The following is an 11,245-nucleotide window of genomic DNA, read 5'->3' on the forward strand; positions in this document are numbered from 1 at the left end:
AACTTAAATTGTTTTATTAACTTTGAATTTTGCATAGCAAGTATGTGGAAGGTAAAAATGGATGTTGGTCTGAAGGATAAGTGATGTCTCTGTCCGCCTGCAYTGGTGATTCTGTTTTGTTAGTGCAAATTTCATAAATATAAAAGCATAACTAGCAAATGTGACCAGCAGATGTGGCAAGTGTCTGAAGCTCATGTTGTTTATTTTGTTATTTTATTAGAATATCTTTTTGTATCAGATTGGAAAGAAGTTCTGGTTCACAATGGAAAACACTTGCTTTGAACAGAATATGGAATTTGTTGTGTGCTCTTCAGTAAAGGGTATTGCATGTAGAATAATTGAGATATGCTTATTGGAAGCTGATTCAATTTTGCAGTCCAATCCAGTCTGTCAAAATAATTCCCAGCATTTCTCAAATGTCCTTTATCTGAATGTTGTTTTATGTCTTGTGTGTTTTTTCTCATTATTGATTATAACAGGGACGTTTGTTTTTCATTAATCTCCTGTTACTRGCCTCAAAGTACTGGAGATCTATAATCAAGTATTTCCCACGTTCTGGAGCTTTTTTTCTGTTTTCTGCATTCTATCTCATGTAATACTCTGCTTAAGTCTTCTCCTTGGTTCCTCTGGCTAATGCTTTTCAGCTGCTCCGGGTTCAGCTCCTGGTTCCCAGTATGGCACAATGACCAGGCAAATCTCGCGGCACAACTCTACCACTTCTTCAGCATCTTCTGGTGGATACAGACGGAATCCTTCTGTGACTGCCCCATTTTCTGCTCAACCTCATGTTAATGGCGGGCCTCTTTATTCCCAAAATTCAAGTAAGCTTCTGAGCTCTGAAATCTCAAACTGTTTTGAGCAAAATGATTGTAAAAGCATGCATGGCATTTTAATTCATTTATGAAGCGTATCAATTGGATTATTGCTTTCTTTCCTAAAACAGAAGAACAAACAAACAACCTCCTCCTCTATTTAAGTTGTACAGTGATTGCACTGTGTGCAGTTATACTGTTTTCTCCTCAGATGTTTGCTGTTACTCATGATAGGAAATTATGATTGCCTATCTAATTATAGGTACATTATACTTAGCATTTCAGGTGTGCTTGGAGAACGTAATCTAAAGACTTTTTTTTTGCAGGAGACCTAATCTGGTTGTAATATATTCCCTCCACTACTGGCCTAGTGGCAAGAGAAGGCTGTCAGAGGACAGCAGTCATCTAACAAACCTTTGCCCATCACACAGCACATCGCTGTCTCTGTCTCTTTCTAAGTTCTTTTCCTGAGTTCAAGTTTCTCCTTTGTTCTTCATTTTATGTGTGATAAGGAAGGGACAGAAGAGTTTAGCTTCTTCTTTTTAGCAGACTCCTTCTCTGTGCTCTCACACTAGTAGTATAGCTGGAGATGAGTGACGGAAAGGATGGAATGGGCAAGGAAGCTAGTTTTAGTCAGCAGCATCCTACCTACCCAACAAGACAAAGAAGAAGTTCACTGCAGAAAGATCTGAAAACTGGGATCTACTTGAGTGTTGGTGGAAAGCAGTATTGAGATCAGCAAATTTCTTCCTAAGTTCTTTCCATAAAATTTATGACCAGATATACATAAAGTAATGATAATGCTCTAACTGGTTTTGGTGGTGTTCTTCAGTATGTCAACTGAGTGATATTTCTTTAAAAAGAAATGTTACTGTTTGAGCTGAAGATCTCTTTGGAACAGTGTTGTTGTGTACTTACTTTTAAGGAGAAAAATGCATGTAAAACATTTAAGACACTGAAGTGATTTTTTTCTCAGTAGTCTAGAAGTATTACTCCTGTCAAAAAAAAAAAAAAAAAAAAAAAAAAAACACTTACGTGCAGGTGCAACACCTATCTATTTTTTCAACACTAATTTTTCTCCCACTCTCTCACCTATAGTAGCCCTTCATTTTCCTCCACATTCCTGTTCCACAAAATTAATTGTCATAACAACAGAAAGCCCTTGCCGTTCAAGCAATTGTGTTCTATTGAGTAAAGAGGGCCTGACTTCTAGAAATAGTTAGTTGCCTTAAATGCTGTGCATGTGACTGTTTCTGAGCATCTACATTTTTTTTCAAAGCAATTTTTTGCTCAAATGCAGGTGCTATTCCTTAATCTAGCGTCTCTGGTGTTTTCAAAATACTGATTTTCAAACTGTTTTTAAACAGTATTTTGATGGGTTTTCTACTTTAAACTATTTCTTCTGTTCTGTAACTGACTTTTTTTTTCCTAATGCTACTGTCTCCACATTAAGTTCCATATTACCTTAAGATTTTACTTCTCATGCTAACAAATGTTCTATTTTTTTAGATGTTTCCTCAGTTTTGTGAGAAACTTATTTGCCCACTTTTATTGATTGTTTCCCCTATAAAGTTGTTTTAAATATTGGTTTTGTATTGAACTAAATGTTACATTTTATTCATCAGACATTAATCTTAGTTATGGCTTTTTTTTTTAAATTGTTGCTTACTTAGAAGTATAGAACCTTTTTCAAATTTGATTCCAACTGAATTACACTGCTGAATTCCCACCTTCWCTGGAATTTCTCTATTTTCATATAAGACAAATCGTCCCGAGGAGGAGAATGGTATATCGAATGAGTTGATGTCTTACTGTATTTCTCCTCCATGAGGGGATACCCTGCCAGAGCGGAGACTGGACGGCGTGCCCGGCCACCACCGGGCCTCCTCCCTACCTGAGCGTCTCGGCTGTGAAGCCAGCACCTCTGAGCACAAGTGCTGTGTGTTCGCCTCTCGCTGTGCACTCATAGGTGTACGCTGTTGAGGAGACAAGCTTGCGAGTGCCTCCCGAGGAGCTCTGCGTGCGAGTGCAGCCAGCTGTAGCCTTTGAAGCCTCCTTAGTTTGCCAAGTGCCTCTAACCACAGAAGGTTTAGTAATTTAAAGTAAAACTCAGTTCTGCTCTAAACCCATCTCTTCTCCTGCCARCAAGCAGCAAGGTCCCTTCTCTATGCAAAGCAAGAACATAGTAAGCCAGCCCACCCCACGGCAGCAGACCAAAACTGTGGCAGGTCCCCTCTGCCCGAACACGATGTGTGGCTGCTAGAGTCGCAGCGTTGTTTCCTTCGTAAAGCAGCTCTGTCAGCGCTGCTTGCCTGCACGTGGCGGAGCTCCCTGCCCTGGGTAGCCGGAGGGGTCCCGGATCCTCTGAAACCTTCCATCCGCTCCTAGTAGCATGCGTTTTAAAGACAACTGCTGGCATTTGAGTAATCCTTATTTGGCAGGAGGATTTAAGAACGCAGTTTTGTGTGCTCCCCAAGTGCTGTCAGTGCAGATAATTAACAGAGCGCGTGCCTTCGCACGCGCACCTGCAGCGTCCAGCCGCGCAGCGGGGACGCGGCCTTTCCTTCGGACAGACCTGTGGGCTGCTTCTGCTTTTTGATCCTCAATTGGCTGCGCGCAAATTCAGCTGTTGGAAACAAGCTTGAAGAAGGTTCTTCTGTGTGTGTGTGTTCACGTTGTTGTTTACATATTTTGTTTTGTGGTCCTCGTTACTGACGGCTGCTTTTGTTTGTTCCCTTTTTTTTTCTCCTTTGTCCGTTTGACTTCCCCGATATGGTGTGTGTGTGTGTGTGCGTGTTGCTACCAGTTTCTATTGCTCCACCCCCTCCCCCTATGCCTCAGTTGACTCCACAGATACCTCTCACAGGCTTCGTGGCCAGGGTGCAGGAAAACAGTAAGTTTGGACAAGCTGAGCTGTTCAAGGGTAGAGCCTACTTTCTTCTAGCATGCATGGCTGGCAAGTCAGACTCTATTTTGTTTCCTTTCCCAGAAGCTAATACCATCTTGCATTCTAGTGCCAATATGCTATCGGAGCTGAAGGGCACACTCTTCAATATTTTATAACACATGCATGATTATTACTGACCCATTTAAGTTCTGAACTCCACCTTTATTATAGAAATACAGTGTGAAGTATGTGGCATCTGCTTGATGTGGATATAAAATGTATCTTAATTATRATATTAATTTCATGTTGAATCATCCTTCCTGAGGCTTTTTTACCAGGGATAATTGATTAGTTTTGTGCTAGAAAGGCTTCTGTAGACTGTAAAAATATGCTGTATATCCATTAACTCTAATACTGTAGTAGTTTTTAGGAAGCTGTACAGTCAAACAGCTGAAAATGTGCAGTTCTATCATCTAGTGCCATTACAAAGGAGTCTGTCAGATACTTCCCTCCTCAGCCTTTCATTACCTATTTCTTTTCTGTGTTCTCTAGCCAGGTTTCCCTACTGAGCTGCTTCTAGCACAGGTGCCAAGTAGTACTCCTGATGTGGAGACACCTTTGCTGTAGGGAGTACCTTGTATTTCTTCAAGTAACAGAATGATTGCAATGTAGATGTGGTCTGAAAYAAGTATAAAACGCTCTTCAAGTGTTTGGGAACCATGCTAGGATTTCAGTGACTACTACTATGCACTGATGCTCCCCCATATGTTTATGGGCGCTCAGTTCTGACTATTGCTACCATTCAGCTTCCAGTAGACCCTTTAAGTGGGTGAGCGTTCTTCTAGAGATATAAGGTATCTTTCTGCATCTCATTCCAAAAAAAGATATTTTGGTATTATGCTATATAAATTGTAAGAGTCCAGACTAGTATGCCAGAAAATTGTGTTGGAAAGCCTTTTCATAATTCGCATAGAGGTGGACACACACCTACTAGAAATTAAGGTTACGGAATGTCTTCACTTGCAGATAACCTTGAGAAAATTGACACTTGTTTCTGAATTGTTCCAAGTGTTGTCCTCCTGGAGATAAGATAGCGCTTGGGAGAGCAGAGATGAAAAGGACAGACTTGCTTGTGTGTGTGTGTGTAACAATAAAATTAAAGGTGACTTGTGAATGGGACTGGCAGAAATAGCTAAAGCTTGAGATCCAGTCTAGGAAATTTTATTTTTATTTTCTTTCTTTTAATAGTCCCTTGAGTTTGAAAATTATATAATGAGTATGGCTTTGAGCTGCTGCCGCCTCATTTTGGAAGCAGGAGTGCATGTAGCTGTCTACACATACACTCACCAAAATTGGCTTTTGAGGCCATTGTTGGGTTTTGGCATAGTGTGCTAGCCCTTCATCTGCCTTATCTTCTAAAAAAAAAAAAAACCTACAGGCAAGTGGGATTAGGGAGATGTGGGTAGGCTTGTCCTTTATGGGAAAATATGTTTCTTTCCGTATTACCAAGATGTTGTTTCCCAAATGCATACATCTGCTCTGTGGACTTCTTTCAGAGGACTGTGGCAAAGGGCTTAAATTGTGCAAAGCCAATTTTTTCCTGCGCCCTGTGCCCTAACTGTGGGTATCTTCTTTAAAGAGGGTTTCCATCAGTGTGTGTACTRCCTGGAGACAACTGATTGTATGTAAATTGCTGTACTATTACACCCAGTCCTTTAAAAAGGAATCTGCTGTCTCCATTTAAAGAAAAGTGGTATGAGCACACACAAGAGATGTCCAGCTTCTGAATTTGGAGCAATATAGATACTAAAAAAAGGAAAATGGTTGCTTTACCTTCTCTCATATAGTGTGGCTTTCTGTATGCTTTTTTTTTCTAGGAAAGGGTAATGCTATTTTGGAGTTTGCCTGTTTTAGAGTTCAGAACAAGGAAATGTCTGGGTTAAAATCCCAGAAGTGGGAATACTTCCTGTGGGTAGCACTTGTCTAATTTTCTGTTCCATTCTCTCCTCTTGTTTAAGTGTGAACTTGAATTTGTTTTAAACATTTCCCATAAAACATGAAGCTTTTGCACTGCATYTCAGTTAGGGTCTGTGTTGGTGTTTTCACACTTGCATTTCCTACCCTCTTTTTCTTTCCCCCCCCTAAATAAGCAACTTCATTGTTGAATAAGTACAGCCTTTTGCATTTATGAAGGTAAGGATTTCTTAGCATCTCAAAGGATTGTTGTTTCAATATGATTTTTTTCTAAATGYAGATGGAAATTAAGGGGAGAAATACATTTTGTGAAAGATCTGCCAAAAGTACTGCACAAAACCAGTCCATTCGTAAATAGCTTTATTTATGTGTCATGCGTCCGTGGTGGATTAATGACTCCTGCCCATGAGTGCTATTCAGTAATAGGGGCAAAGCACAGTGTTCAGCTGGCCAAAGGCTTGAATTGTTAGTCTGTCTCCAAGTGGCATAAATGAGCTTCTATGCAGAGGAGGCATCAGTAATGCAGGAGTATCCAGTCTTACTGATGCAGAGCTGTAGGGAGTGTAGCTCAGCTTGTCATGAGGAAGAGGAGCTTGGGGTCTTAGGTGGAAAACAGCATTAGCTGCTTGAGGTGACGGAGTGGGCTGAGCAAGGCAGGTAGCTGCGTGCCAGGGCTAATGGGCAGCCTCTGCCTCCGCTGCTCCTGACACGGCGGTGCTGCGGGAGCTGTGCTTGCGCCCCTGTGAGGGGCACGTGGCTGAAGGGTCTAAGGTTAGWTACTGCTGGAGTAGTGGCCAGGCAGAAGTCATGAAAAGTATTAAAGCAAACAGAAACTCTACTCCTAATTTCCAGTGCCACTGTAACCAGTAATAGCTAAAACTTCACTCAGTGCTGTGCTGTTCTTTCCTGCTCTTCAGCTTAGCTCTCTCCTTAAACGCAGAGCACTGTTTGCCAATGAAAAATGCAGGTCCCTGTAGCTGAGCAGTAACACCCTGGAGCAGCTCTCCTCAGCTAAGGACAGCATTTCAGGGAGYGGTTGCTGATGTTGGTTCAGAAAATGGCATTTCTGCAGCTGTCAGTGCTGAAACTATGACCCTGTAACTTGGAAAGAAACTGAAAATGAGACCTGCCCTGCCCTGCATGGGCTCGGGAACCATTATGCATTTTGGAACAAATCAGCTAATTGTTCCTTCTAACTGAATTCTTTCTAGAATCACRGTTTTTAACCTTTGTATGTTTCTAATTTGCAGACTCCTCAACCTTTTGTAATTAAATTTGTATCTCTGCATAGCAAAGTTGAGTGTAGTGATGGTAGCTACCTTTCAGTAACTTCTGGCTTCATAGCTCTGAGACCTAGATCCATGTGTGGTGGCTTGGAAACCACAGATCTGAGGAAGAGGATGAGTGGCTTGGTGTCTTGCATCTGAGTTCTCCCTCTCTACTCTGCTACCAGCTGCTCAGAATGTTATTGAACACTAATTTGATAAACTTACTTGAGGAGTGGTTTATGCCATAATGCCTTTTTTTTCCCCTTTCCCAAAGCAACTTGTAACTGTGCTGATTGGAAAATCTCAGGGCAGGGATTTGACTYTTTGGATTATAGCCTTAATTCCTTGAGCACTTTTTTCCCCCCAAGAGCAGTAGTTTGAYATTCATTAGCTGAATCCTGGATGTGTGCATACACACAAGCTCTTCTGCAAGATAAGGACCTGTATGAAGCTTTTCTTCTGCAGATGGATTATTTTACTTCCTTTTACCTGGTTAAATCTCAAGCACCTGTCTCTCCCCTTGTTTTTTCTTTTTTTTTTTCTTCTTTTTTTTAAATCTACACCAGATCTTTTTTCCCCTTTAAAGCTAGCTCCCAGAAGAAATCCAATGAAGCAGTGTTCAGAAATAAATTAAAGCGATTGTATAAGCAAAGGATTTGTTTAAAAATCATCAAAACGGCTGGTGCTGTCCCGAGGCCTGTTGCTGCCTGGCTCAGAGGGTGCCGCTCGGAATCCTCCCCTAGCTACCGCTGCAGCTAGCCCCAGCGCATGGCCGGCCGAGCAGGAAGCTTTCCTCTCTGCTCGTGTTCAGCTTATACCCTGCAGCATGTGCTTTGACTCTAGTAGCATTTATACATAGATGTGACCACTAATAACAAACGTAGCTGTATGTTGTAGTTGTTAATACAAAGTCTCTAACAAGTGCATGGTATTATAGTGCATGTTATGTGTGGCATTCTCTTTCCTTTTTATCTAGAGTTTACAGCCTCAGGTTTGTTTGCCTCTGCCTAGTGTTTTTGATTTAAAAAAAAAAAAATCTCCAAACGTTTCTAGTTGCTGATAGTCCGACTCCTCCCCCACCACCACCTCCCGATGAGATGCCGATGTTTGATGACTCTCCTCCTCCTCCACCCCCACCACCTGTGGATTACGAGGATGAGGAGGCTGCTGTTGTGCAGTACAGCGATCCCTATGCGGATGGAGATCCTGCTTGGGCACCTAAAAACTATATAGAGAAAGGTAAGGGAGCATTGCAACTCCACATTAACCACMGTGTCAGAGGATTAATGGAGTAGCTGGGGAGGATGAAGGACTTTTAACGTGATGAAAACAATGGTTGTCCCTGCTCGGTCAAAACTAACCGTTCTCTTCTTAGTTTGTAAGTAATTGCACTTAATGTGATAAACTATAATCCTCCTTCGCAAGGATCTTGAATTATCTCCAAGCACTTTAGACTGAAAGGATTTAAAAAATCTATCACTTTAAGAAGCAGATGTAAATTGGACTGCTGAGTTGCTGGACTTTATCTATGGCTACTCCAGGATTGCTGAGCAATCATCTAGAAATAGTTTTGCAAAAAGGCTAGAAAGTCTGAGTTTGTTTATTCCACCAAATTAGATAGCTAGAGTGGATCATCAGCCTTTCAAATGTAAATTGTAGTGAGGCTTCACTGGAGACTTACTGTGATTCTAGATCAGCTGCCTATAACTATGCTGAGATATGAGTTTGAATAGTAAATGTGTCTTCCTATGAATTATTGAGATGCTGATTTCCTATTTAGTTTCCTGTGTTAGGAAAACGTCTGGTTTGTCAACAATAGTGTTGCAAGTTTTCTCCTGATCTGGCTGGTATGGTAGTAGACAGAACTCTCTGAAATGCATTAGTCCACACATTGTGTGTGCTGTTCTTTGCAACAGCAGTAGAAACTACTGTGTTTCATCTTTACTACTAGCTGGACCATCTACAGGATATGCTCATGAGATGAAAATAACTGATATACTGTGTCATTATTTGCTAAACACTAAGACATGTTGTTTCTGAGAAGAGATACAGCAGTTCCTTCTAATCTATTAAACTGATCAATTGCATAATGTTAACTTTTTCTGAAGGATAAGGCTGATGTTCAAAGTTGGTGTATTCATAGTGGTAGCTTTTAATTCCAGTATTATTGGTGGCTCTATTTTCTTTCCTCATGGAGATCACATCTGCTTTGTTAATTGCACACAGTAAATGGGAGGTTGATAAGACTAGTGTATCCAATAGGCAAGTATTGTAAAATAGAAAATGTTGCTGTAAAGTCACTTCTGCTTTTCCCTACAGTAACTTTCATACTTGCACAAATAGCAGCCCCTTGAAAGTAATGCCAAAACTTACTACCATCTAGAAACTCCATAGTAAAGGCAGAAAATAATCCATTTCTTACAGTGGTTTTCAGTAGCTACATTTATAAAACCATGCAGTGAAGTACATACTATRTAACTGCAGGGACCATTTTGTAATTTTTTTCTATATAGAACTGTTCTACAGAATGACTTTAGGTTTTTTCTTATAAAGCGATCCCTGTGCAGGGATCTATAGGCATTTGAAGTAGGCTGACCAAAAATGTCCATACTTCATTTCATAATTTAGTTTTTAAACATGTACTGGGCTGTACTTCTCCAGGACAAAAATTTAACTGAGCATTCAATGCAGTCACCACGTACTCCTTAGTGGTGGCCAATAATATAAGAAAAGTGAAATTTCACTTTCCCAAATTAATGTTAAACAGGAAAACCTTGTCTATTCACTATGGAAAATCCCAGGATAGCTAAGTAGTCTTTTAAAAAAATTGTACTTCAAGAAATTTTAACACTAGTCTCTGCTAAACCTGTCCTYCTTCAATCCACAGTTGTTGCTATATATGACTATACAAAGGACAAAGATGATGAGCTGTCGTTTATGGAGGGTGCAATCATTTATGTGATAAAGAAGAATGATGACGGCTGGTATGAAGGAGTTTGCAATCGAGTAACTGGCTTGTTTCCTGGGAATTATGTTGAATCAATCATGCACTATGCCGATTAAAATCCTTTGCTTTTCAAGTTGGGTCTTGTATTCAGTCATACCATGATTATTTACAAGGGGTAACTAAAAGCTAACAGAATTGTCTTAATATACTTTCAAAAAAGATGTGCCCATTTCTTCAGGCCATACTGTTTTAATGGTATGATTGATCGTCCGTCTCTCTCTAAGTCTCTGGAGACAGTATGTCTTACCTGATGGCAATTTGTAAAACAAGCAACTGTCTATTACTGGTTATACTTATTTACTTATGCATTGTTAATTTCATGACCAGCCTAAATATTCTGGGGAAGTAGGGTATAATATTTAATGAATCGTGATTCAGATTGTGCCATTACATTTTTCAGTACAGCATGGTAACTAACACTACGTTAGACTAACATATTAAAATCTGGATGAGAAGTTTAATGTTAGTGCTGGTCATACTACTTTTTGTTTAGATTCTTTGCTCATTCTTGAACTATATTTGTTTAAAGCATGCATACAAACTTATGTATTGAAATATACTTTTTTAAAAATCCAAGATGCTTCCAATTTGTTGTAATCTTTACCTGGAGTATTCTCACTAAAGTCTATTACAATGAGTTGTTTGGGTCTAAGGTGTCCATGTGAATCAAAAAATGAGTGGTCTTATGTATGTGTAATTTGTACCCAAGTTTTTTTAATGAGTAAATTTACATTATGACTTTTTCCATTCATAAATATATAAAGTGAACCAAAGGTCTTGTCCATTACTTTGTTGGTTTGCTTGGCAAATAAGTTTGGAATGCTAACGTAGCAAAATCATGGTTGTGTTATCCCAGGCAATGTACCATAAAGCAGATGTTTGTAACATGACTCTATCACTGACAGAGGGCAAATAAATTAGATATGAAACTTGAATTACCCACTTACTTACACAAACTCTAAAAGTTCTTTTCTTCCAAAATTAATTTTAGTAAGAGTTCTTGATTGAATCTGGTTATCTGGATATGGTAAGTTGGACACTGTCTATAACTGACATTGCTCAATAGAAACTGTATCTGGACTTGGTAATGTGCCAAATGCATCAGAGAGAGCAGGTTGCCCTTAAGATACGACTGAGAGGAAACAAATATAATAGGATATAGTTTGGTTTGGGTTTTTTTTTGGTTTTGACGGGAGGGGAGCTTGCTTGCTTGTTTGCTTGCAGGGGAGACAAGCACTTTGCCTTTTGAGTTAAGGTACCACAGGCAGCGTTGGAGATGATGTACTTCTCTGTTTTG

General features: G+C 39.9%; 1 protein-coding gene across 1 annotated transcript in view; it reads left to right on the forward strand.

Annotated features, from left to right (window-relative positions):
• ABI1 (abl interactor 1) overlaps positions 1-10,721 on the forward strand; it is an 88,744-nt gene extending 78,023 nt beyond the window's left edge. The window contains exons 11-14 of the mRNA XM_085318315.1: positions 645-821; positions 3,619-3,705; positions 7,995-8,180; positions 9,829-10,721. Coding sequence (XP_085174441.1) covers positions 645-821; positions 3,619-3,705; positions 7,995-8,180; positions 9,829-10,004 — 626 coding nt within the window. The 3' untranslated portion in view covers positions 10,005-10,721. The remainder of the gene's footprint in view (positions 1-644; positions 822-3,618; positions 3,706-7,994; positions 8,181-9,828) is intronic.
• Positions 10,722-11,245: the final 524 nt, after the last annotated feature.

This window comes from Rhea americana, unplaced genomic scaffold, assembly GCF_003343005.1.
Source record: "Rhea americana isolate MKP2758 unplaced genomic scaffold, rheAme1 scaffold_53, whole genome shotgun sequence".
Taxonomy (NCBI): Eukaryota; Metazoa; Chordata; class Aves; order Rheiformes; family Rheidae; genus Rhea; species Rhea americana.